Source organism: Phocoena phocoena, chromosome 14, assembly GCF_963924675.1.
Source record: "Phocoena phocoena chromosome 14, mPhoPho1.1, whole genome shotgun sequence".
Taxonomy (NCBI): Eukaryota; Metazoa; Chordata; class Mammalia; order Artiodactyla; family Phocoenidae; genus Phocoena; species Phocoena phocoena.
Genome location: NC_089232.1, coordinates 63,482,220 through 63,509,265, shown reverse-complemented (window position 1 = coordinate 63,509,265; position 27,046 = coordinate 63,482,220). Strand labels below are relative to the sequence as shown.

Genomic DNA, 27,046 nt, shown 5'->3' with positions numbered 1-27,046 from the left:
ATTAAAGTCTTATCCTTACTGGCAAGTGTTATCCCCTTGTCCCTATAGTTTCTTTGGGTTAAGAGTCTGTAGATAGCAGTTCTAATGAAAATATTTCATTAGTATTAATCTAAGTAATTGTGACGGCAGTAGTCAGTTTATCTGACATAGCATAAAATTAAAATAAGAAATTCTAACTGGATCATGGGCAGTAATTTGAACTCTATAGCATTTAGTAGGGAAGAGGTTTTTTTTATCATTTTTTAAAAGCACAAACTTGTTTGTAGACTTCAAATCTGATGGAATTAAATCGTTTTTAGTATTAATTGAAAGTAGGTGGAGTTGTTCTTATCATTTGTATTCTATCATATCACCTTGACTTTTATCACAGAGGGTTAAACAGACTCTGTTGAAATATATCAATGTATTCTTTAGGATACACTTGAGCTGGGACTAGAACCCAGCCTTGAAATTCTACCCTGAGGATTAGCTGGCTCTTATTGTTTCATTCAGAATCATATATTTGCAGCACTATAAGTAGATTTCTAGTAATGAAAGGGTTCTTTTTAATAGACTCAGGTTACTGCAGTGTTTTTCTATTTGTCTTCTTCTGCTTTGTACTGTTGAGAAAATTTGGGGGGGCATGGTTATCTCAATAACCATCTAAGGGTTAAATATTATGTGTGGCCCCATATCTCTGGTCCAGTGTTGGCGAATATTTTCACTGATTTACGTAGGTGTTCTAGCTCAGTAAAGAATGACCCTATGTTTGGCAAGAAAGCAGATATGGAAACTGTACTCACAGCCAAATTTGCAAGAATAAAGTAATTGGTTAAGGTAAAAGGAAATGATTTTGACAGACTTACACTCTTGGGGTGGGTTAGAAATCCACCAAAATTCAGGATTCACGTGCATTTTTATCTTGAAGTGGAAGAATCCAACATAAAGTGTAAAGCAGCTTTCTGTAAATGAAGTGCCATTGGCACGTCCAATCTTTTTTACCACTGTGTTTTCAATTCTGTTGTGATACAGGTGGATCTGATGTATCCTGTCAACACTCTTTTTTACTTTCTCTGCTCTTTTTAGACTTAGAAGTAGATCAACCCAAAGAAGAAAAGAAAGAGTGCTACTATAATCTAAACGACGCCAGTCTTTGTGACAACGTGCTGGCCCCCAATGTCACCAAACAAGAATGCTGCTGTACCTCTGGTGCTGGGTGGGGAGATAACTGTGAGATTTTCCCCTGCCCGGTCTTGGGAACTGGTAAGAATTAGCTAAGTGCTGTGTTCATACTGGTATTTCTTGTGTGGTGTTCATGGGCCTTGGAATGTTCTCATTTGGGTTATTGAAGCCTTGAAATGGTAACATCTATTGGTACCTGCCATAGTCAAATTGAAGTGAGATTACCTTAGAGTGGGTTTCATTCAGGGCTGGACCCATACCCTTATCCCACTTCAGTATGAATTCTTAAACTTCTGTTTCTCACAGAATATGCTGTTATAGTGATATTCCATATAATATTTTGGCAGAAAGATTCCATTTTTAAGGTAAAACTAATCATTTTTGCTAACAATGACACAGCATTATTCCTAACTGGAGCTTGCATATTTAAGCTAGGATTTTGGATTCTTATTGAAATTTGAAAATACTAGAGACCACAGTAATGGAGAACTAAGTCATAACACACCATAGTACCCATAGCTAAAACATGTGTAAATAATATATGGGTGAACTAGCAAGGATTTTTGTAAATTATACTTCTGAAGTCATTACGTTTATTTACACCTAGTCTGTAATTTTTGAGATTGTACTGAATTTTTTTGTCTGAATTAGATGGCAAGATTTGCCTTAAAGTCTCTGAGTCTGAGAAAGCAAAACTGAATTTAAAACATACTAATGGAAGATATTGGTTGGTTTTTTTTTTCAACTTTATTTCCCCCTTATCTCTCCTGAAATCAGCTGAATTCACTGAAATGTGTCCTAGAGGGAAAGGTTTTGTCCCCACTGGAGAATCCTCTTACGACGTTGATGGCGAGAACTATAAAGGTCAGAATCAAGCAGAAACTAATTTGCAATGGGTGTGCATATTTGACATTCAAGTAAACGTGTGGCTTGGGTTAGACAGAAGAAGAATTCTTTTCCGCCGTGGGAACTAATTACAAAGCCTTGAATCCTACCATTGGAAGAAGGCTCCAGTGGACTCTAGGGAGAACCGTGACTTGGGCGCTAGAACATTTAAGGCTGTATGACAGTGGGACTTCACTTAAGATTCTGAGTTTCCACTTCTGAGATAGGAGTAATGTTTCAAAGGTTGTCATGAGCATTAAATGAGATAACATATGTAAAAGTACTTAACACAAAATTCTGTACTTAATAAATTCATTCTTTTATTGTAGAATTATATTAGAAATCATGTTAGAACCAATATAAATTTGACCATCATCATGTTGGCCTTTAATGGTCATCAACAAAGCAAAGATTCTTGCCTTTTTAGAAAGCAGCCTACTTTGCTAGGACCATTTACTAATGGCCACAGATGAATAATAAGGAATGGAAAGGAAGAAAGCAAAAGTAGATGTGTGTTTTATATATTTAATGCTATTAGCCTGTAATTCTAACATAAATGTGCAGCTTTTTAATTTTGGTGAAATTTAAACTACAGATATGAGTACTTCCTCATTAACCACTAACTTTTAACATTTCAGTGATAGAGATATTATGACCTTTTTTTTTTTTTTTTTTTTTTTTGCGGTACGCGGGCCTCTCACTGTTGTGGCCTCTCCCGTTGTGGAGCACAGGCTCCAGACGCACAGGGTCAGCGGCCATGGCTCACGGGCCCAGCCACTCCACGGCATATGGTATCTTCCCGGACCGGGGCACAAACCTGTGTCCCCTGCATCGGCAGGCGGACTCTCAACCACTGCGCCACCAGGGAAGCCCCTATTATGACCTTTTATATACAAAGTGATTTTTTTTTCTTTACAGTTTAATATTGAAAACTGTTAAGTGGCTGGAAAACAAACTAAAAACATTTTTATTGTCTATCCATTTTTTCAAACCAGTGCTTTACTAATATGGTATAATTCAGCAGCTGGATAAGAAATTCTCTATGTGTTTTTTTAAGTACATCTATGAGTTAATTCAGTGAAATAACAAGAGTTAGTTGGCAAAATGTGTTTAACAGTTTTCAAATTCGCAAATATCATATACTATGTTCTTTCAGAGATGTAGTTAAATTTCACTTTGTGCTATGAAGTGGAGCCCTGATTTCACCATAAAGTCATCCTCTTTTTTAAAATAAAAATAAATTCCTCTTCACCCTGTCTTAGCAGTGCTGTAAATGGTTGAAAGAATATTAGACTCGGATTCAAACAGTCATATATTGTCGACTTGGTTTTGCCATTTTCCAGCTGTGTAACTTTGAGCAATTTATCTATGAAGTCTCCAGTTTTTTAAATGAGGACTAGATGACATTAGCTTTAAAATGTTGGAAATGATGCTAATAATACTTGCACAAAAGCAATAGATCACACTTTTTGAGAGTATACCGAGTCCTCTGCATGGATTTTCTCATTGAATCCTTTCAATCCTATCAGGTCGATGTTCCTCTTATCTCCAGTTTACCATTGAGTAAACTGAGGTTTGTGGACAATAAGCTCTGTAAATTCTGTGGAGGAATGGGTCTGCCAGCATTCTTAGCAACTGTGCTTTCATTAGCTCATTATCAAGAAAGAAGACTTCCATCAAGTTGCATCAAACTCTTCGTGGGAGTTTTCTTCATCTCAACTAGTTAATGGGCCAAAATACACATTTATAGAAAGGCACATGTCTTAAAGGCTGTTTTCTTCAGAGAATATTACTGGTGCCATTATGGAACCCGTAGACTATTTCATCAGATACGAGGTAGCATCTCCGAAGCTCTGTTTACAAATATACCTTCTCTGATAATGTTTTGGGCATTGCTCCTTAAACAGAGAAGCCTGATTATATTTCTACCTCTGTGAATTAGTCCTAACTTTAAGAATTTGATATTGCTGTGTTTTTAAGACTCTTTGTAATATAAATATTATAATATCTAACTTGCCCAATATTGGTTAGACTCTTCTATTTAACTGAAAATCCCCAAATAACTCCTCTTTCTAAATATTTCTCCATTTTTCCCCCATAGATGCAGATGAATGCCTGCTTTTTGGACAAGAAATCTGCAAAAATGGCTTCTGTTTGAACACTCAGCCTGGTTATGAATGCTACTGTAAGCAGGGGACATACTATGATCCCATCAAATTGCAGTGCTTTGGTAAGTTTTAAGAGGATATAGTGTGATGTGCTATGCAAATACATGGGAAAAATAAGTAATGCTACATATAAAAGCAATTTCTTTGAATCTAAATCATGTGTTGAAAAGATCTGTAAATGTTTTATGGATCTTTTTCTTGAGCAATATTTAAGAAAATAAAAACCCTTCATACTACTATTTGAATAGATTTCAAAGAGTTAATATTCAATGTAGAATTATACTTCAGGTCACTGGTATAACTGAAGTGTTCTTTTGGTCTGGGGAGCCTCCTGTTTCATCACTCATACCATGCACTGAAAGTCAGTTTTAAATACTGACCCAGACTTTAATGCCTAAGCAGAAAACCATATACACTAGGCAGAAAAACATAGCAAAAGGAAATAATTTAAAAACTGTCATAAAGAGACATTTTATCTTGAATTTCTAAGCGTATCCTGTTCTTAAATGTTTTCTTTCCTTATTTAATGTCAGCAGCTGTAGGGCAGTGTTATTTTTCCAATCAATACAACTTAACATTTTTATAGTCGGAGCTGTTCTCTTTTGGATGATGACGTGTAGCTGATTAAAATGTGGCAGCCCCTGGAATCTGGACTAAATTTAGCAGTGTATTAAGTGTGGTTAAGTGGATGAGGTGCAGCTGATTGCTGATTTTCTTTCATTTTTTTTCTCTTAAGATATAGATGAGTGTCAAGACCCCAACAGTTGTATCGATGGCCAGTGCGTTAATACAGAAGGCTCTTATAACTGCTTCTGTACCCACCCAATGATCCTGGATGCTTCGGAAAAAAGATGTATCCGACCAACTGAATCACATGGTATGTTTGGATATGAGATGCAAGTCTGTGTCCAAATAAATGTCATAAGGTTTTCCTTTTGACTGAAATGTGAGCTGTTGGAAAATTTAAAAATTGATTCCTTGGGTATTTTGAAATAATTAAAATGAGATGCTAAGAGAAAGAATAAGATGCGTATCATCAATATGTAGGAGATTTAACACCTTGCACATACTGATTTAATAGACAACAGAATACGGAGTGGCTGAGCAGATGGCAGAGCTGTTCAGTGTCTGAGGGTTGATCGCATTGAACCACTGAAGGCAACTGAGGAAGATGTAAGTTGAGGGAAAAATAATTAGGTTTGCTTGACTGGACTGGAGGACACAGGTGAGGCTGGACAGAGCAGAGGGCAGAATTCATCAGATTGGTGGAGGGCTCTGAAGTCCATCGGTAGGAATCCTTGTTCATCCCCGAGAAGGTAATGTGCCACTGTCTGATCAATGGCTTAATTGATCAATGTATCAGCACATTCAGGAGACCGCTTTGGTTGAAATCAATTGGAAAGTAGAAAGGTTCGCGTTAAGGACCCTAGGATGAAGTGTCACTAGTTCAGGGCTTCGGCAAATGAAATGGATGAAAAAGGATGAATCCCAAAAATTTTATGTAGAAAGAAATGGTAGGATTTGACAGACGAGTAAATGTGAAACATCAAAGATCAGAAGAATAAGAAGTCCGTCGGGATTATGAAGTACAGGCAAGATAGTGGAGGATTTTATGTAATGATGGAGGCAACAGAGGGAAGGATTTAATTGGAACATGATGGGCAGGTTGAATTTCAGCTGATTGGAGTGACACCCAGTTGGAGATGACAGAGGTTTGATCCATGGAAAGACCCAGACTGGCCTCAGACTTTTGCTTGGAAGTCACTCTTAGAAATAGGGATGGAAACTTTGAGACTCGCTGGCTTCTACCACAGTGTTTATGAAATAGGAATAACAGTGCAATTGTCATGGAACCATGTCTTCCCTTTCAGAACAAATTGAAGAAACCGATGTCTACCAAGATCTGTGCTGGGAACATCTGAGTGATGAGTATGTGTGTAGCCGGCCTCTTGTTGGCAAGCAGACAACATATACTGAGTGCTGCTGTTTGTATGGAGAGGCCTGGGGTATGCAGTGCGCCCTCTGCCCCATGAAAGATTCAGGTGAGCCCTCACCTAGTTCCTTCTATTGCAGGCCTTTGGAAGTATCCTTTGGAGCCTGACAATCCTCTTTTACTTATATATCTTCACCTGCACTCCTGATAGCTTGCCTTCATCAGAGGGGTGTGTGTGTGCACGCGCGTGCCTGTTTAGGGAGTGGAAGAGCAGGACTGCATAACATCTGGCTCCTGGTTTACCTCCAATCCAGACCTTGTCATTAATTTTTTTTTTTTTTTTGCGGTACGCGGGCCTCTCACCGCTGTGGTCTCTCCCGTTGCGGAGCACAGGCTCCGAACGCGCAGGCCCAGCGGCCATGGCTCACGGGCCCAGCCGCTCTGCGGCATGTGGGATCTTCCCGGACCGGGGCACGAACCCGCGTCCCCTGCATCGGCAGGCGGACTCTCAACCACTGCGCCACCAGGGAAGCCCTTGTCATTAATTTTTGAAACCCTCATTCCATTTCCCCAAAGAATGCTAAATGACCCAAAGAAATATAATGCATCTTAGCAGTTGGAGGCATAGGTCTTTAGAATTTATATTTCCTGATACTTCTTTTTTTTTTTTTCCCTACAGTCCTTCTCATTTCTAACAGTTTCTACTTAGAGCAAAAAGTATTAATATAGACAATATAGGTCAAAGCCCAAGTTTTTATGTCAACCTCTTTGTGGGAGAGATCACAGAAGGGTTAGAACCATAAAGGAAGAGAGTAGAAAGTAAGTAAAATGTACTTGAACAAATCTCCTTGACTTTTAAGTTTTAGACCTGGGGTTAAAACCTTTGGTCAAATGGGAAAAAAATGGGACTGGCTAAGCTCTCAGTTTCCTCCCCTCTCCTCGTGTGGGAGGAGGGCTGGAAGGTGCTGACTCTTGGCTCCCAGGCTGGGCTACTTGGTGACTGTTGGGTTGTGCGCTGATTGCTTATTTCTCTTCTTGACGCTGCAGCTACTTACTGCCTGTTAAAGGAAATCACTTGAAAGTGTTCAGTATAGCATTTTGTCTTTGACTGTAGAACCGATTTGTTAAAGCTGGAAAAATACTGTGTGGATATAAAGTGAAAGAGTTTATAATGAACAGATTCTCAGAATGGCCAAGAGGGGAAGAATTGCTTGAAAAGAGGAACTGCATTAATTGTTAGTTAACTAGAATGTAATCTTCAAGATATTTAATAATAAATTAGCTTTTTAGCTTGGAAGTAACTGAAACCAATGTAGCACAAAAAAAGAAAGTAATTTGAAATGCCAGAAAAGGAAAAGGAACAGCAAAGGATGAAGAGCAACCTCTTAAAGATATAGATGGTAATGATAGTAGCCCAGAAATGGAAAGAGGATGGGTTCTGGGGCCAGAAAATCTGGATCTGGAATTCAGAGCTGCCCACAGCAGCTGCGTGACTTGGGGAAAAAGAACCTCACCCAATGCAGCTCATTAATGGAGGCATCTGTCTTGTTGGGTTGTTGTGAGAACTGGGAGGTTGTAGATAGGGCAGGAACACAAGGAGTGGGGTATATTATTAGTGTCACTATAGCCTCTGTCCCGAGAGGCGATTGCCACAAGGAGAAGAAGGTGAAATCCTAAGGAAGTGACTATAATATATATGACTTGAGTCATCTTCTCACGATGCTTGAATACCTCAAACCTTTCTACTTAGGCAGTGTTTTTATTGTTTAATTTTTTTTTTTGCATGTTTTATATGTATGTTTTACTCTTTTTTTTACATCTTTATTGGAGTATAATTGCTTTACAGTGGTGTGTTAATTTCTGCTTTATAACAAAGTGAATCAGTTATACATACACATATGTTCCCATATCTCTTCCCTCTTGTGTCTCCCTCCCTCCCACCCTCCCTATCCCACCCCTCCAGGTGGTCACAAAGCACTGAGCTGATCTCCCTGTGCTATATTGTTTAATTTTTTTAAAAAATATATCATTCTTCTAAAGAAGTAATCAAAGAGGTTATGTCTCCCTCCATCTACCCCATCACAGCTGAACTCCACTCCTTGAAGGTGTTCACTCTTTTTCTTTAATTGAAGTACAGTGTTGATGTACCATATGTTACAGGTGTACAATGTAATTATTCACAATTTTTCAACATTATACTCCATTTATAGTTATTGTGAAATATTGGCTATATTCCCCATATTGTACAATATATCCTTATAACTTATTTTATACCTAATAGCTTGTACCTCTGAAGATGTTCACTCTTAACAGTCGGTTTTAATTATCCAAGTCTTTTTTCTATACATTAATTATTGTTATATTTTTAATCTATATTAGTTATTATAAATTTATATTTAAGAGAATATTTAAAGCTGAAATCCATATCATCGATCTGAGACACACGTTTTTTGATTTACTCGTTAGCATCTCTGAAATTGGGGGTATCTTACAATTGATGACATCTATTAATGGCCACAAGCAATTTTTTCACATTTTAGTGTCTGTTATATCAGGATGTATTTTGAAATCTAGGGTATCTTAGAACTGGTGAAAGATGGTAACTTTTAAATGGCTGCACAGACTCTTTTATGGATGTACAGGCATACCTTGGAGATATTATGGGTTCAGTTCCAGACCACCACAATAAAGTGAATATTGCAATAAAGCAGGTCACCCAAATTTTTTGGTTTCCCAGGGCATATAAAAGTTAAACTTACACTGTACAATGTTTATGTCTGTTAAGTGTGCAATAGCATTATGTCTAAAAAAATATACATGACAGTAAAAAATACTGTATTGCTAAAAAATGCTAACCATCACCTGAGGTTTCAGCAAGTCATCTTTTTGTTGGTGGAGGGTCTTGCCTCGCTGTTGGTAGCTGCTGACTGATCAGGGAGGTGATTGCTGGGGATGGGGGTGACTGTGGTAATTTCTTAAAACAGCCAACAGTGAAGTTTGCACCTCAGTTGATTCTGCCTTGACAAACGATTTCTCTGTGGTATGTAATGCTGTTTAATAGCATTTTCCCTAGAGTAGAACTTCCTTCAGAATTCAAGTCAGTCCTCTCAACCCCTGCTACTGCTTTCTCAATTAGTTTTATGTAATATTCTAAATCCTTTGTTTCAACAGTTAAGTTTACTGTCTCATATAGGTGGGGTTTGTGGCACCCTACAACAATTACAATAGTAACATCAAAGATCACTAATACCATAACAAATATAGTAATAGTGGTAAAGTTTGAAATATTATGAGAATTTCCAAAATGTGACACAGACAGGCAGTGAGCGAATGTGGTTGGAAATATGGTGCAATAGACTTGCTTGATGCAAGGCGGCCACAAGCCTTCAATTTGTTAAAAAAAATTAAAAAAACACACAGTAAAGCGAAGCACAGTAGAACAAGGTATGCCTGTACCATGGTTTATTTAATCACCTCCAGCACTGGACATTTGGGCTGTCTGTCTCCCCCAACCCCTGCCCTTCCCCAGTCTTGATTTTCCTATTATAAACAATGCTGCAGTGAACCTTCACATATGTATCTTATATATAGCTGTGGAAGTGTCTTGATAAGAAAATTCCTACAAAGGAAAATACTATACTATATTACTCTCCAAAAAATACAGGACAGATTTACACTCACATTGACAGTGTTTGAAATACCTTTTCCTCATACCCTTTTACCACTAGATCTTCTCAGCCTTTAAAATTGTTATCATATGGGTAAGAAGGGTATCTTATATGCGTCTCCCTATTTCTAGGGAATTGGAGCATCTTTTCCTTGTTTATAGATGATTTGTATTCCTTTGTCAGTGAATTATATCCTTTGCCCATTTCTTTGGTTGGACTTTGTGTGTCTTTTTCTTGCTGATTTGTAGGAGCGTTGTGCATATTCTGTCCACAACCCCAACATTTGGCTTTTTGGAAACTTCTTTCTGAAAGGTTCTGCATATATTTTCGTTTTGTTCTGTCCCTGTCCTGATGCTGTGATATTAAGTATTTACTGAATGAAAATCTGATGAGCTAGTTGCCTTTGCAAATCAAATCTAAGTTTTTAAAGGAATATTCAAGTTATTTTGGTGTTAGAAATGAATTTTAGAATATTGCATCAATTATTTTTAACTGAGGCTTTACAAAACAAAATTTTAAATGTAAATCCAAACAAATCCATGTGAACAAGTATATACTGTCTAATTTTTTAGGAAAGTATGGGGTACGAGGAAATAGTGGTACCACGTGCCAAATTAAAAAAAAAAAAGCTTAGTATCTTTACTGCACTCTTTCTAGCTTATATATGCACAGTACTGGAATTTTCCAAAAAGAATCACTAGTCTACAGTCAGCCAAATCCTCAAAAATCAGTGATTTTCAGTCTTTTCTTTTTTTAGAAAAAGGTAGTCTTTTGTCAACTGAATTATTATTTTAACTTCCAATATATATAAATTCATTAACATCAAAGATGCTGGAGCTACCGGTAGGGAGAACAACTAGTTAGCCTCTCGAGGTATCTGTGAAAGACCCCAGGGTTCCAGGAAACACATATTGAAAAACACTATTCTGTTTCTGTTGGAGTATAGGAAGTAGTTAGACATCCCCGAAGGAGTATTTCTTTTATACTCCTGAAATTATGGGCCTTGAACTAGACTTAGGGATACTCTACCCTGAATCCAGGGAGAAGCCCACGGCAAAGTTAGGCAGTTTTTCCAGAGGCCCTGTGATTAGCTGGCCTTTCCTTGATTGGTACCTGATGTTCTGGTCATATCTACGCCAAACCGTCTCCCGTTGAGCATGTTTCTGCCCGAGTATAGCAAGCAAGAAGACCCAGAGCAGAGGGGTTAGCATATGGACTCTGGAGCCAGGTTGCCTGGGTGGGAATCCTGGTTTGGCAACTTTCTATCTACACAGCCTTGTTCCTCTGTCTCTCTGTGCCTTAGTTTCCTCGCAAGAAACTAATATCACCTGCCTCACAGGGTTGTTGTAAGAATCAGTTAATACATGAACACTTAGCATAGCGCTTGACACGTAGTAAGCATTTAGAAGGTTGTAGCACCTAATGCTACTACTGCCGGGTGAGTCAGATCAAATGCATTTTCAAATGTAACTGAAATCTAAGGTTCTTATGAAAAACACACTTACTTAATAGCATCTGAACATGAATTAAGAAATTAAGGATAGACAAATGCAGAAATAATTGTCCTCATATAAAACTTTCTCTTCTAGACCACTGCTTCATAAACATTAATGGGCCTGTTAATTACCTGGTGATGTTATTAAAAAAAATAAAAGATACTGGTTTCTAGGTGGAGGTGGGTGGGCAGGATTCTGCATTCTTAAGTCCCAATGCAATGCTGCTGCTGGTCTTCAGACCACACTAGCAAGGTTCTAGAGACACGTAGCAGCATTCAGCCAGATTTTGTTAAAACCGACTTTAATGCCGTTATTAATTTTTCGTAGAGGAAGCAGAGAACGTGTGAACTTTAAAACTGATTTGCTCATTCTGCCATTGAGCCTTTTAAATGTTGCTCTTCAGGAATACATGATAGTTGAGAAAGGACCATATTGTCTATTTGTTAATAAAAGCACTGGATGAATTCCAGCCTGTCAGGCACTGAACCTTCCAGTTTCCCGAGGAGTGCAGCACTGCTTTGGGGAACAATTAGTTACTGATGGAAACAGTGCTGGAGGAATTTAAGTAATAAATCGCAGTGCTTGTCATCAGCTTTGAGCATTAAAGTTCAGTGTAAAGTAAAGCTTTGGCTCCCAAACAGGCTTTCACACTTCTGGTCCAATAGGTTATGGGCACTAATTCTCACTAAGGCAGCAACTGCGTCTGAGAATACTGGTAGTTGGAGGAGGTAGGAGTGGCTCCTGAAATAGTGTTCTCTGAAGTTAGATGGCAACTTGCAGATTGGTACCAGGTGCAGACTGGTACCACATGCAGGGTGAGTGAGTGGAGGCTGATGGATTGTGTCAGGGTAACTTTACATGAGAAGAATTGCCTAGTTGTACCATGCAGTACATTTCTGGAGCTGCTTGGGGCTCCCATTTCAATCCTCAGCTAAAGTCTGGGAGGCCAGACACCAGGCATTAGGAGGTTTCAGATGGTTGAGGGCGGCCCGGCAGTGAGTTTGCTGAAGTGGTCGTGTCCTGACATCCTCCCCCTCCTCAGCCTCTGGAGTTTCTCTTTGTGTGTGTGTGTGTGTGTGTGTGTGTGTGTGTGTGTGTGTGGTACGTGGGCCTCTCACTGCTGTGGCCTCTCCCGTTGCGGAGCACAGGCTCCGGACGCGCAGGCTCAGCGGCCATGGCTCACGGGCCCAGCCGCTCCGCGGCATGTGGGATCTTCCCCGACCGGGGCACGAACCCGTGTTCCCTGCATCGGCAGGCGGACTCTTAACCACTGCGCCACCAGGGAAGCCCTGGAGTTTCTCTTATTCCTGCCCCAGCGTCCTCTTCTTCTCCTGCCCCTCTCAATACCCTCTAATCCTGCCTGTTCTTAAAAATTTTTTTTTTCCCTTGGTTTGGGGGAGTGGCTGAACTGCTTTGGGAGGACCATCAAATTTGGGTTCTTTATCATGATATCATGGCCAGCCTCTGAGAGAAAAAGCTATTCGAAAAACCAAGTCAGGAAAGACAAAGCACTGTGTCCATATTTTGAATGAGAAAGGGTGGTCATTGTTTGATCTTTCTGGAAATTTTCAGTGCTGTGCTAGAAGGAAGTCATGAACCCTCAAATCTGGAGTTTATTGAATACGAGTTTTATGTAGCTTGGTTTTTCTGGGTCTCCACCTGAGTAACAAATGATGGTAGCTGACATGTGTATAACACAATGCCAGGCACCGTTCAAGAGGCTTACCATCAATTAAGATATTTAATTCTCCAAGCCATCCTATGAGGTAAGTATATAATTACCTCCTTTTGGGGGGAGAGGAACTGAGACACACAAGATTACCATCCGTGGTCAGATACCAGGAAGTGGCAGATTCAAATCTCGGCATCCGTGCTATCAACCACTTTAGTGTTACCCCAGTCCCTATCTCCCCAAGGTCTCAAAGCACATCTTAGATAAATAGTATCACTTAGAATATAAAAGTAACAAAGTGAAAAGTTAAAGATGAGATTTTTTTTCAATTTCCTCATGCGTTGTGTGCTTAGAGAGAAACTCTACAGCCTTAGAGCCAGTCAGTAAGCTTAGCCAACTTAGACTCTGTATCAGAGTCGAGCACACGGTGGCCGTAATAGATAACAATACATACTTGATGAATTAATGGATTAAAGCAAGTCAGTAATCCTCAGTGAATTAAACTGTTGGTGATGCCTAGCACATAGATAAAATGAACTTTTAATGTTTTTATTTATTGCTACTCTTAAAAGTATAAACTCAAAATTTTCTGGAAAAATGTACCTATGGGTTACAAGATATGTAGGGTGCTATTATCTCGTGGAAATAAAAACCTATTGACCTGCAAATGAAAGAAAATTAGACACATTTGAACACTGGAATCTAAAGTACCCAGGGATCCCAGTGTCTGTGGTTATCTTGCTAAAATAATTAGACTTCTGTTAAGTAAATTATTAAAATAATTAGACTTATTGTGAACAAACTGAACATAAAGAATTGATAAAGTCTTGATCTAAAACGTAGAAGAAATTTTGAGGGGAGACTTAGTGCGTTGAGAGATTGCCACCTCTTGGTTGATACAGTGTACTGCACCACAGGTGTTTTAACCTCTGAAGTACTAGGTGCAGGTCAGGCATAGAAAGGTCACAGTGGGGTTAAAAAAAAAAAATCTCCGAGGAAACTGAAGTGCCACAAAAGAAATTGGCAAATACTTAAAATTTTTTGTGAAACACTGCTGTTGATCAAAATGTGGAGGCATCAGTCCTCTCAGTTTTGCTGACAGAGCAATTCAAAAATATAGATATATAGATAGATTTGATAAGAAAACTCTGGTTGTGGGAATAGAGATTATCCTTGTACTTGAGTGCCAGGAAGAAAAATATAATCATTACAGCATAAGAAAAATTTGAAATCAATTCTGTCAGTAAAGAATCCTATAGATCATAATATAGATTTATGTCTAATTCTTATTTTTTAAAAAGTCAAATAACAACATATTTAGTAAACTATTATATGCAAGGTACAGTTAGTAAGAACCGTGTCTGAAATGCAGTCTAAATTACTTATAGTTTGCCTGTCTTCAGTTTCAGTTAAATTATCTACGTATTCCTTCATTTCATTTTTTTACTTGAACCACCTACAAGGCAACATCTAGGCAATAAATTTTGGAGCAGACGTACGGTCTGTATTTACAGGAAATGTAAAATTCTGTAGAACTGACATGATATAAAATTATGTTGTACCGCTAAATTAGAAGTTCATTCCTCAACGTTGCTCATTCAGATGTACAGATATGTAATAAATTCATCATCTCCCGTGACACACTATTTTTTTTAATACTTCCTAGTAACTTATCTACCCCGTCTTTTCATATGGTTTTGCAAGAGTGAAAGAATCTGGAATCTGTCTTTGAACAGTTAAGCTAGTGATTTCTTTCCTGTCTGTGCATGGCTCTTACATGTTCCCGAAGATCTGAGTGTAAGAAATTTCATAATACCCTTGGAGGTGTGAAGGAAGACAGGGATTTGACTCATGGACTAAACTTGAAAAAATATTGTAGTTGGGCAGTGGTTGCAAAAGGCCTTTCAGCAGTCACAGTTTAAAGGCTTTTCCAAGAACTATGTTTCCAAAGAATGTTAATAATAACTCTGGAACATCCTACATGTGAAGCACAGTGAGTGGTCACCGCCTTTGGTTTGGGCAGTCCAGGGATCTCGTTCTGCTTTTGGCGCTGCTTCTGTCAATTGCACTGGGCGAGTTGCTTCAGTTTCCTATATGCGAAGTTGAGAACTCTTTTGAGGTTATGGTAATTAATACTCTTTAAGTATGAAAGCATTTATCATTGTGATCATAGATCCTGATTATTATGATCAAAGCAAGTGCAGCTATTAATAAGCTATAGTGGAGAATGTAAACCAAACTGGAAAGACATAAAAGGCCTCCTAAATTGCGTGGCCACCGTATGTGTACACTGTACATGCAGAGAGAATACTCTCAGAGGTAAGTGGTCCAGTTCTTTGGGACAGAATTCTTGGTATCCATGGAACTAGACTGAATTGGATACCATATGGAAGGACAAGTAAGGAGAATATAACAATTTATATTGTTTCTTATTGAAAAGATTCTTTGTATTTATTTAGAAGGCTACCCCTTACTTTTCCGGAAAGGGTGAAAGTACTTTTTTTCTCACTATAAAAGGCTTATTGCAAAATAAAATTTAGTAGTGAATTATGCACATAGAGCCTTGGTATTAAATGTGATCATTACGTTAGTTTCCTCACTTGTAAAATGGTAGTAGCAACATCTTCCTAAGGATTGTCTGAGGGTTAAAAATGTGCTAACACATGTTAGATGCTTGGCATACAGTAAATGCTTCGTAGGTGTTAGCGATGATCATAGATCAAATCTTGTTCCAGGATATGAGTTGAGCTAATGATTATTCCCCATCGTTACCTCACTATACAGTGCTAGAAGCCTCTTTGAAAGTAAGCAAGAGTCAAAGACGATGAGGGGCAGGTGAGAGTTTGGGGACTAATGCAGAGCCAGATAATCTCTGCAGCCGCTGAGAGAACCTGCTGCTTCTGTGCCCCTCGAGGCTCCCAGGCTACCAGTGTGAGTTATTATATAACGTCTGAGAGAGGCCTTGTGCCTGGAAAAGACCATTCAGGGTTGGGTTTTAAATGAACATTCAGTGTATCCAATTTATCAATGTTAAAACCTGGACTTACCTAAGAATTTAAGTTCAACGTAAACATTTTGTCCTTCTGTTTATAAGTCCAATATTTTTATATAAAATAAGATCAAGTTTTATTTTGTGATTAATGTTTATATAGCTCAAGGAACAGATTAAACTTTCCTTGAGAGTTATTTCTATATCAAAACTCTGTTAATTAAGTCTCTAACACTTTGGCCTCTGATTTATAAATTTTATGTATTTGATTTTATCTCATGCATTTTATATACCTGAAAGGGCAGCCTCCAATCCTAATAAGCATTTTCTTCTTAGGTATTTAAGCAGCTCTTATCAATCTAATAAATCAAACTTAAAATGCAACAAATTGAATTCCCTAATGAATCTAAATACTTACTGACCTAATAGAGTTCTGTGAATTCTCATGTAATATAAAATCCTAGATATTTCAAATTGAAATCACAAGGCCCATCAGATTATCTAGTATATGGTTCTCTTAAACATTATAGACATATTAAATAACAACAACAAAAAAAACCCTTACTCTAAAACTTTCACAGTAAAGTATTAATATTCTAAACTTAATGTATGTCATTATCTGTGTAGCAGAATTATCATCTTAGGCCAGCTAAGGTTACTGGGTAGAAAAATTCATGAGTGTGATTGCCAGTTATTAGAGAATTAAGACCAGGACATGGGATGTGTATACGCACAGTGTGAGTCTAAGTAGCCATGTGTGACATGCAGAGCACATTCTATTGTTTCCATGTTAACAGGGGACCCCACGTGTTCCTAATGTGTACTGTTTTTATAAGCAATACCTTCCATTGCAGTGACTCTCAAGGGAATAATAGGGCAGATAAAATTAATAAAAGCTTTTCTCTAACTACACATAACTCCCCTCAAGAATCAGGTACCTTCTGCTAAAGGTATGTGCTCACCTTAATTGAAATTCTCTACCACACAAATGACAAACTTCCCCTGACCCAGTAAAGAAGGTTTGGGGCAATATTCAGGGTTCGATTGAGTCACTGATTCATTTTAAGGAATTGGCTCATGTGATTATAGAAGCTGGTAAATTCAAAATCTCTAGGGTGGCCTGATGTTGTGGAGGCCCAAAGAAAGCCGAGGTTCCAGGTCAAAAGCCGTCAGCCAGAAAGAGCCAGTTTTGTAGATGAAGTCTGAAGTCCAAAGGCAGTTGGGCAGTGGGCAGTGGAATTCTCTTTCTCATAGGAGGGCCAGTCTTTCTGTTGTAATCAAGCCATCAACCCATTGAAGGAGGCCCACTCACATTATGGAGGGTAATTTGATTTACTCAGATCCATCAATGTAAATGTTAACCCCATCCAGAAACGCCCAAAATAATGTTTGACCAACTTCATCTGGGCACTCCGTGGCCTAACCTAGTTGACACATGATATTAGCCATCACAACTGGGATTGAAAAAAAGGTTGAGAACCAGTTAAAGAAAATATTTGTAGAGCTTCTCCAGCTCCCACTACCATCCTGTACAAACACACACGTAAGCAAAGGTCTTTATTTTCAGTTGGGAGTGAAATGTCGTTCTTCTCCTTCCCCAGATATACACTGGAAAAGGGCAGGGAGGAGGTGGGATCCTGAACACTCAATCAGGACCCCCGGCTGGACAGGGCTTTTATGGCAGGTCAGGGAAAACCAGGAAAGAGATATTGGACTTGTGGAAGGGAGTGAATAAACAGGAATGAATGATACAAAGGCCAGGCACAAAAAGAGGGACTGCGTGAGAGGAAGAACACTAGAAATGAAGCCAAATGTGGATTCTTAAAACAACATTGTTTGGGGCAGGTGCTTTAAAGGAAGAGAAAGCAATGGGCAAGTAAGCCATGTTCAGGTTATGATCATATTGCAGTCATATTAGGAAACATGATTTGTCTCAGGGTAAGGAAAGCTAAAAAGGAAAATTTAAAAAACTCTCATAAAGGGGAAAACTTACTCCATTTCCTGCTAAGCTGTTGGTGACAGAACTTGGGAGGAGTGTCCTGGAACTGGGCTGCAGTTCCCAAACCCAATTCCCTGGAGTTGGTGTGAGTCAGCGAGGGTTTGGGATGCCAGCTGGGAAGGACCAGCACGCTGGTTGAAGCTGTCTCAGTGGCCTCAACAACTATTATAGAACAGCTAAATGTGAGGGGAATTTGATGGAAAGTTGGTGATAAGAACACTTCTGAAATTTTAGTTTGGGTACGATTTGGACTTTGGGGTATCAATTTTATTTTTACTTTTGTTGCTGTTGGAAATAAGTTTTTTTAATTACATCTTTATTGGAGTATAATTGCTTTACAATGGTGTGTTAGTTTCTGCTTTATAACAAAGTGAATCAGTTATACATACACATATGTTCCCATATCTCTTCCCTCTTGTCTCTCCCTCCCTCCCACCCTCCCTATCCCACCCCTCCAGGCGGTCACAAAGCACCGAGCTGATCTCCCGGTGCTATGCGGCTGCTTCCCACTAGCTATCTACCTTACGTTTGGTAGTGTATATATGTCCATGTCACTCTCTCGCTTTGTTACAGCCTACCCTTCCCCCTCCCCATATCCTCAAGTCCATTCTCTAGTAGGTCTGTGTCTTTATTCCTGTCTTACTCCTAGGTTCTTCATGACATTTTTTTTTCTTAAATTCCATATATATGTGTTAGCATACGGTATTTGTCTTTCTCTTTCTGACTTAATTCACTCTGTATGACAGACTCTAGGTCTATCCACCTCATTACAAATAGCTCAATTTCGTTTCTTTTTATGGCTGAGTAATATTCCATTGTATATATGGGCCACATCTTCTTTATCCATTCATCTGTCAGTGGACACTTAGGTTGTTTCCATCTCCGGGCTATTGTAAATAGAGCGGCAGTGAACATTTTGGTACATGACTCTTTTTGAATTTTGGTTTTCTCAGGGTATATGCCCAGTAGTGGGATTGCTGGGTCATATGGTAGTTCTATTTGTAGTTTTTTAAGGAACCTCCATACTGTTCTCCATAGTGGCTATATCAGTTTACATTCCCACCAGCAGTGCAAGAGGGTTCCCTTTTCTCCACACCCTCTCCAGCATTTATTGCTTCTAGATTTTTTGATGATGGCCATTCTGACTGGTGGGAGATGATATCTCATTATAGTTTTGATTTGCATTTCTCTAATAATTAATGCTGTTGAGCATTCTTTCATGTGTTTGTTGGCAGTCTGTATATCTTCTTTGGAGAAATGTCTATTTAGGTCTTCTGCCCATTTTTGGATTGGGTTGTTTGTTTTTTTATTATTGAGCTGCATGAGCTGCTTATAAATTTTGGAGATTAATCCTTTGTCAGTTGCTTCGTTTGCAAATATTTTCTCCCATTCTGAGGGTTGTCTTTTCATCTTGTTTATGGTTTCCTTTGCTACGCAAAAGCTTTGAAGTTTCGTTAGGTCCCATTTGTTTATTTTTGTTTTTATTTCCATTTTCTAGGAGGTGGGTCAAAAAGGATCTTGCTGTGATTTATGTCATAGAGTGTTCTGCCTATGTTTTCCTCTAAGAGTTTGATAGTTTCTGGCCTTACATTTAGGTCTTTAATCCATTTTGAGCTGATTTTTGTGTATGGTGTTAGGGAGTGATCTAATCTCATACTTTTACATGTACCTGTCCAGTTTTCCCAGCACCACTTATTGAAGAGGCTGTCCTTTCTCCACTGTACATTCCTGCCTCCTTTATCAAAGATAAGGTGACCATATGTGCATGGGTTTATCTCTGGGTTTTCTATCCTGTTCCATTAATCTATCTTTCTGTTTTTGTGCCAGTACCATACTGTCTTGATTACTGTAGCTTTATAGTATAGTCTGAAGTCAGGGAGCCTGATTCCTCCAACTCTTTTTCTTTCTCAAGATTGCTTTGGCTATTCGGGGGGTTGGGGTATCAATTTTATTCAAGGCTTATTTTCTTAATAGCTATACTACATTGAAGTGCTAAGAAGGTATTTGGCCATGCTCTGTTATTGAAAATATTCTGACTGGAGAATAACTTGCATTATTATTATAATCATGCCTATCTATTAGAATCTTTCTAATGTAAAGCCAAAGTAGAGAAATTAAGATATGCTGTAAAATGAACCATCAGATCACAAAAAGCAGCACTTTTATTTTTCACTAACAAGCAATCAAATTTTTAGCAGTTTAAACTTTCTACCTTGAAATCAGACATTATGACTAGGCATTCAGTTTTCTAGAAATGCCTTTTTGTTGTTGATTTTCTTTTTAGTGGAAATTTTACTTTCATGTATTTTAAAGAAATTTTGCTGATAGGATTTTTTTCTCTTCATTGATAGTTGAAATGTACTCTAAGAAAATGAACTGTGCTGAGTGGGACTATGAAAAATATCACTGTATGTGATTGCTTAAAGCCCTGTTCTGTGTTTGAGGTTTTGAAATCAAATAATGTTGTATTTATTTTGACCTTTTCCTAATTGACTTTGTAAGACAACTATGGCTGGAAAAAAGCCACTGGCTGCCCATGTCTTTTATATGCTGACCTCATGGCTAGAGCAGGCATGCCTGGCAGAGGAAGGGTGAGGGAAATTTTATCTCCTCTCCCTTCATGCAGCAGACAGATTGTACCTCTTATGACTGTGAGGAATGCATCTAGGAAGTGCTTAGGAAGCGTGTTGGCATAAATCTGCAAGGAGCAGAAACTAGCACGATAATTATTTTGCTCAACATCAGTAGCCAGTGTCTTAAGAAGCAAATTACAAAAGATTAGCTCATTGGAAGGCTTCCAGGCACAACAAGGCCTTCTTTTATGCTTCCTTCTGAGCTTCAAGTCTCAGTGGCAAGCAGAGCTGTTATGAACAGTTGTGTTGGTTGTGCACTGTTCAACCCTAGAAGTTACCATTCACATCATAATCTTTCAGTGCCTACCAAGGTAGCCAAATAAGTCATTGCCAGAGGGAGGAGTTACTAGGACTGTATCTGATTCTGAATAGATCCGGAGGGGAAGGTAAGAAGGGAGTTACTTCAGGTTAAGATAAATAGCAATAAATGAGCAAATCATAAAACAGAGTTACAGATCTTAAAACAGTTCAGTTTTGCTTTGCAGCTTTAGCTTATTTCCTATAATTAAATGGGATACATATTTATGAATAATCTATTAATTATGTTTAGCAGTACTTTAATATTGCATTAATTACCTAGAACTTGCTTTTCAAATGATGATCCAGTAGTACATCTTTATTTAATAAACTTGAGGTCTATACTTCTGAATATTCATCGAGAGTTTTGAACAGCTTCAAAACTTAAGATACAATTATTTTTACCCTTAGATTTTAATAATTTAGTTTTATTAAAAGAAAACAATATTTTGAAAATTTAACCTGACTTGACCTTTGAAATATCATTAAATTTCTCTGGACCTCCGTTTCCTCAGCAGGAAAATGAATGAGGTTAGACTGTCCGTGATTACTTACAGTGCATTCAATTCCACCATTGTCAGTCGTCTGGGAACACCCGTGTGAGCATCACCTGAAGACAATAGCGCCATCTGGCGGTGATTATCTCATATTATAGCCCACAAGTTTCAGTGACAGATTGTCTTCCCAATATTTTGCAGCCTAATAGTAAAAATGTCTGCTTAGAATTGTAGAATATGTAAGCTAGAAAGGACCTTAGAGATCAACTAGTCTTGTTTTCTCATTTTACCAATTAAAAGTAGAAAGGTTAGATGAATACCAGACTTTAAAGAATACATTTTTTTGTTTCTCTTGACTTGTTTTTTAATTGGGGTTAAATTCACATGACAAAGTTAAGCATTTTATAGTGAATAATTCAGTGGCATTTAGTGTATGTTCCGTATGTTGTACAACATTCTCTTTAATCTTAAGCACATGTGTGGCTCAAATTTTAAAATAATTCTTACTTGATTAATGCAAAAAACATAATAGAAAAAACAAAATGTATTCCTTCCATATAATATCTATTTTACCTAATTGTTGACTTCTCAGATTGTCACTTCAGAGTAGTACTTAATGAGCAGGAAAGCAGGAAATGAAACAGTTTATCTGTCCTTCCAGTTGGAAAAATATGAAGTAGGTCAGCTTAGAAAATTAACATGTTGAACTTTCCTCCTATTTGCCTGTTCATTGCATTGTCCAGTCTTGTCTCTTATCGAATATTAGAAGTTACTTCATTCCTAATTTCCTCTGAGATTGCCTGAATGCAAGACTTAATGTTTTATTTCTAAAGCCCTGTTTACTTAGAAATGGGGGAGACCTTTCATGCAGTCCTTCCTGAGAAATTCATGTTATCAATCATTATTTTAAGGTTTTTATGTGTGGCATAATTTAATGCTGTTACAAGTCTATAAATTTTGAATCCAGGTTTTAGAAATGGATTTCTAAATGGAACCTCCATTGTTTTGGCATTCACACCCAACAAATCTCTCTCTCCGGTTATAGTCTGGCTACATAAACAGCAGCGTGATGGAAAATGCTGGGAGTGACTGAACTTGGAAGGGGCAGCATTAGGTGAAGGTTGGAGGTGAGGGAACTTGATTGGCCTACAGCCTGTGAGTTTCCTTAGAGCATTAACATTTACAGGCGTCCCACAGAATGTAAACCCTGCCGAGACTAGACTTCATTACTTCCCTCTCCTCGACAAGTACAATTTAATTGAACATTAAGCAATTTGATCTCTTCCACCTAATAAATTGAGCAAATTCAATAAATATAAATCCTGCTAATGATAAAGCTGACCCTGGTGGGGCTGAGCTCACCAGCATTCACGGTTATTACTCTCCCTGGAATTTTAGTCAGAAATGCTTATTGCTGAACTGAGTACTTACCTGATGCTTACAGTCTAGGGAATGTACTTAATAATTTTCTTCTAAGGGTTTCAGAAGGGCAGCTGTGGAATTGAAAGAGCATGGTTTTGCAGATAGACCAACAGAGTCAATCCTTCAACTAAGCTAGGACAGTTATGCTATAAACCTTGGCTTCCTTATCAGAAACGAAAGGAGCTAATTACAGTTATTTCATAGGATTCTGAGATTTAAGGGGAAAAGTGTGTGCAAAGGTACACAGTGCCTAGCACACAGGAGCTTAATAGTGCATGTTCGCTAACTTTCCTTTTTTCGATTGTTCTTTAGCAGGGATCGGTAGTAGGCAGCGTTTATGTGGTCCTTTCATTTCCCTAAGACTTTCTTATCTATTATATATGCCTATGACTCTGAGTTACCTTCCCTCCTCTGCTTCACCTGGCTGACCCCCTTCCTGTAGATGCTCATCTCCAAAGTGAAGGCTTCCCCAGCTCTTCCTGGCTGACTCTAGGCATTACCTCTTCTTCAAGCACTATTGCACATGTCAGTGTACTGTCATTTTATCCTTCCTCTCTCTCTCTCCCAAACTCCACACTGCCTGTAATATTCTCAGCCTCTGGTTGGATGAGTGAGTCGATCACTGAATGGAGCAATGCACTGCCTGTAATGCTGCTAAGGCACAGTACCATAATCCTGTTCAACAGACACAGCTCAAAGGAAGGTATCTAGTCCGAAGGGTAGGAAGCAGTAGGACTAGAACCCCGGGCTTTTGACTCTGGGTGCTTCTCTTTTTATTTTTATTTTTATTTTTACACCTTTATTGGAGTATAATTGCTTTACAGTGGTGTGTTAGTTTCTGCTTTATAACAAAGTGAAGCAGTTATACATATACGTATGTCCCTGTATCTCTTCCCTCCTGTGTCTCCCCACCCCTCCCTATCCCACCCCTCTAGGTGGTCACAAAGCACTGAGCTGATCTCCCCGTGCTATGTGGCTGCTTCCCACTAGCTATCTATTTTACGTTTGGTAGTGTATATATGTCCGTACCACTCTCTCACTTCCTCCCAGCTTACCCTTCCCCCTCCCTGTATCCTCAAGTCCATTCTCTAGTAGGTCTGTGTCTTTATTCCCATCTTGCCCCTAGGTTCTCCATGACCATTTTTTCTTTTTTAGATTCCATATATATGTATTAGCATATGGTGTTTGTTTTTCTCTTTCTCACTTACTTCACTCTGTATGACAGACTCTAGGTCCATCCACCTCACTACAAATAACTCAATTTCCTTTCTTTTTATGGCTGAGTAATATTCCACGGTATATATGTGCCACATCTTCTTTATCCATTCATCCGATGATGGAAGCAGTAGGACTAGAACCCCGGGCTTTTGACTCTGGGTGCTTCTCTTTTTAGCAGGGGTCCCCAACCCCCAGGCCGCGGACTGGTACCGGGCCGCACAGCAGGAGGCGAGCGGCGGATGAGCGAGCGAAGCTTCATCTGCCGCTCCCCGTCGCTCGCATCACCACCTGAACCTCCCCCCAGTCCGTGGAAAAATTGTCTTCCACGAAACCTGTCCCTGGTGCCACAAAGGTTGGGGACTGCTGCTTTTTCAGATACCTAATTTTCTCTCACAACTCAGCAAGTTTTAACATCAGGAAAGCAGGTTTACTGCCTGCTCACCAGGCACTGTGGATAAGAGTGTACTCTCTGAGAATAAGCATAAGCAGGCAGACACCTAAACACATGTCCAGTTCCACAGGGTGTGGCATCAGCAGTAGAATCCTCTCTCTTACGTTCCTTCTTCTGTCATCAGTACTGGATGGTATGTTCTGTAAATGGTCAACATTTTTCTAATTCCATAGCTTTCGCTAATTTCAAAGAAAAGTGTCAATTATACTACTGGCTCAGCATGCGCTCAGGTAAATATTCGTTCCGTTCTCCCTGTCTCCGTCCTCCATTTCCTGGTGTGTATGTTTTCCAAACACCATCATCAATTAATAGTACATGTGGAGGCCTGTAGGAAAAACACCTGATCTAGAAGTTTCAGTAAAATATGACCCATTTTTCCTTATGCATATGAATTGGTCCTTCTCCTTTTTTGGAAAATCATGCACTTCAAACTTTAGAGCATTAGCTTTTCATCCCTGATGTGTGGAGAACAAAACGCAGCCTCTTCATCATTTCTAAAAGCAGCTGAATTTAATCTGCCTCAGTCAGACTTCACCTCCCAGTTTCCTCACATGCCTGACTGGCATTGTGATGTGTGACTGTCCAGACCAGCCCTACAGATGTGTCTGTCATAAGGAAGGAGATTTCCTGCCAGGATATGATAATGTGCTTTCTATTGCTGCTGACAGCGGGGGCCCCAGACCCCTTGGCTCCAGGGGGGCAATTTTTAAACTTTTTTTTCAATTTAGTATTAAAATCAAAGCAGTACCATCTGTCATGTGAATCTGCCATGCCAGGGAACTGAGCGTAATCCATGGCCTGGATCTTGTTTAGACCACGTAAGTGATGGCAGCCCACACCATCCCATGTGTGGCTTTCATAGCTTTGATCAAGAGCTTAGCATTTGTGCCTGCAGAGGTGAGGAGTGCAATGAATGGGGGGACTTTGAGGTGTGAATATTTCTACTTCCTATTCATTTCACATTCATATTTGGCTAGATCCTGGACGGACACATTTTGTCCCAGAAATGGCATTTGCCTCACAAAGTACAAGCCCTGCTAAGCAGAGCTCTTCCTTTGCACCAAGCCCCAGACAACTAGGTGCTTAATTGTTGTCAACTTGCTTAAGTAAGGAGTGTCTTGCAGAAGGAAAAAAAACTCTAGGGACAAAAAATGTGTTCATCTCGACATGTTGAGCTGGATGAAGTGGCAGCCACGAGATTCTCATGGGCCGCCATCAGGAGCTGTGGCAACAGTTCAGGGATCTGCTATTCCCAGCTCCACAGCCTCAGCCAGCCACAACTCACTGCCTCCCCAGCTGGACTATAGCCGTGACCCAGCCCTAGGGATAACCAAGGCCAAGCGCCGCCAAGCTCAGTGAGCTCTGGTGTGGCTTGGGATGCTCAGAGATCCAGCACATGTTAGAAAGGTGCATGTGTCCAGATCCTGGAGGAGACGCCTTACCCAGGATTCACTAGAAAACTCCACGATATTCCAGTTGTTGCCTTAAAAGATGATGAGAAACCTACTGGCTACTCAAGGCGTTTCTAAAGGGGTCGAGCATATACTAACAACTGCTGAACATCAGTTTTTCCCCCTGTATTTTGAGTTTCGTTGATCTGGTGTTATAATGTGTTGTTGCTGATACCTTATCACTGTCTGATCAAGTGATTAAATTTGCCCAGGCAGTCAATAATTTTTGAGATGAAGACATCTTTCTCTGTTTACTGAGTTGGAGTTTTCCTCCATCTATTTAAAAATTTCAAATCTTGAAACAATATCTAAAAACATCTGGAGACTGTGCTTTCATTGCTCTTAATTTATTGTACAGGTCTTTGCCCATTGACAACTACGTTTAAAGTTTTGCTAACACTATGTTATATCAATCATTCTGATACCGTCTTTGCAAATCCTCATTTATTTCCAGGTGTTCAGCAGGGACATGAGTGATTTTACCTTAAAAAAAATTGTAACCTCCATTTCCTTGGTGCTTCAAAATTTATGAACAGTTCCATAACATCATCTCATTTTTTAATACACCAGTAACAGAGAGGCAAACAGGAATTATCCCCATGTGACAGATGTGAAAACTGAGGCTTGCCCACAGTTGCTAAGCTGGAAAGTAAGTGGTACAGTCAGGACTTGAGCCCCGGCTTCTGCCTCCGAAGCCCATGTTCTTTTCATTACCCCGTGCTCATTCACCCTTGACCCTGGCCAAGAATGAGAGCAGATGTGTGCAATGGGAGAGGCAGCATGGATGGATTAGGATAGACCCATCATGCTCCCTGAAAAATAACTCAAAATGCATGTCTTGGTGTTGATGGGACCGTAGCACATCTTCAAATACAAAAGAGAGTACATTCAATATAGAAATGATGTTTTGATAACTGACCAAAAATCTTGACGTTTGGATTGGTAACGTATTAGATAAAGTGAAGCAGCAAAGGACAGTAAGCTCTAGAAACTTGAGAAAAATGCATGTCCAGGGATGAAGGGAGGGGAAGGAAGATGCAGCAAACCGCAGAGGGTCCCCCGCCCATTACTCTCCTCTGCTTCCCTTTACGGCCTGGGTCACGTCC

The 27,046-nt window shown here is 39.3% G+C and overlaps 1 protein-coding gene across 24 annotated transcripts in view; it reads left to right on the top strand.

Annotated features, from left to right (window-relative positions):
- The window catches only part of LTBP1 (latent transforming growth factor beta binding protein 1), a 428,310-nt gene that overhangs the window by 390,698 nt on the left and 10,566 nt on the right, over positions 1–27,046 (top strand). For all 24 annotated transcript variants that reach the window (XM_065891713.1, XM_065891712.1, XM_065891731.1 and 21 more), the window contains 5 exons: positions 1,066–1,242; positions 1,939–2,025; positions 4,148–4,276; positions 4,951–5,091; positions 6,086–6,256. In XM_065891713.1, coding sequence (XP_065747785.1) covers positions 1,066–1,242; positions 1,939–2,025; positions 4,148–4,276; positions 4,951–5,091; positions 6,086–6,256 — 705 coding nt within the window. The remainder of the gene's footprint in view (positions 1–1,065; positions 1,243–1,938; positions 2,026–4,147; positions 4,277–4,950; positions 5,092–6,085; positions 6,257–27,046) is intronic.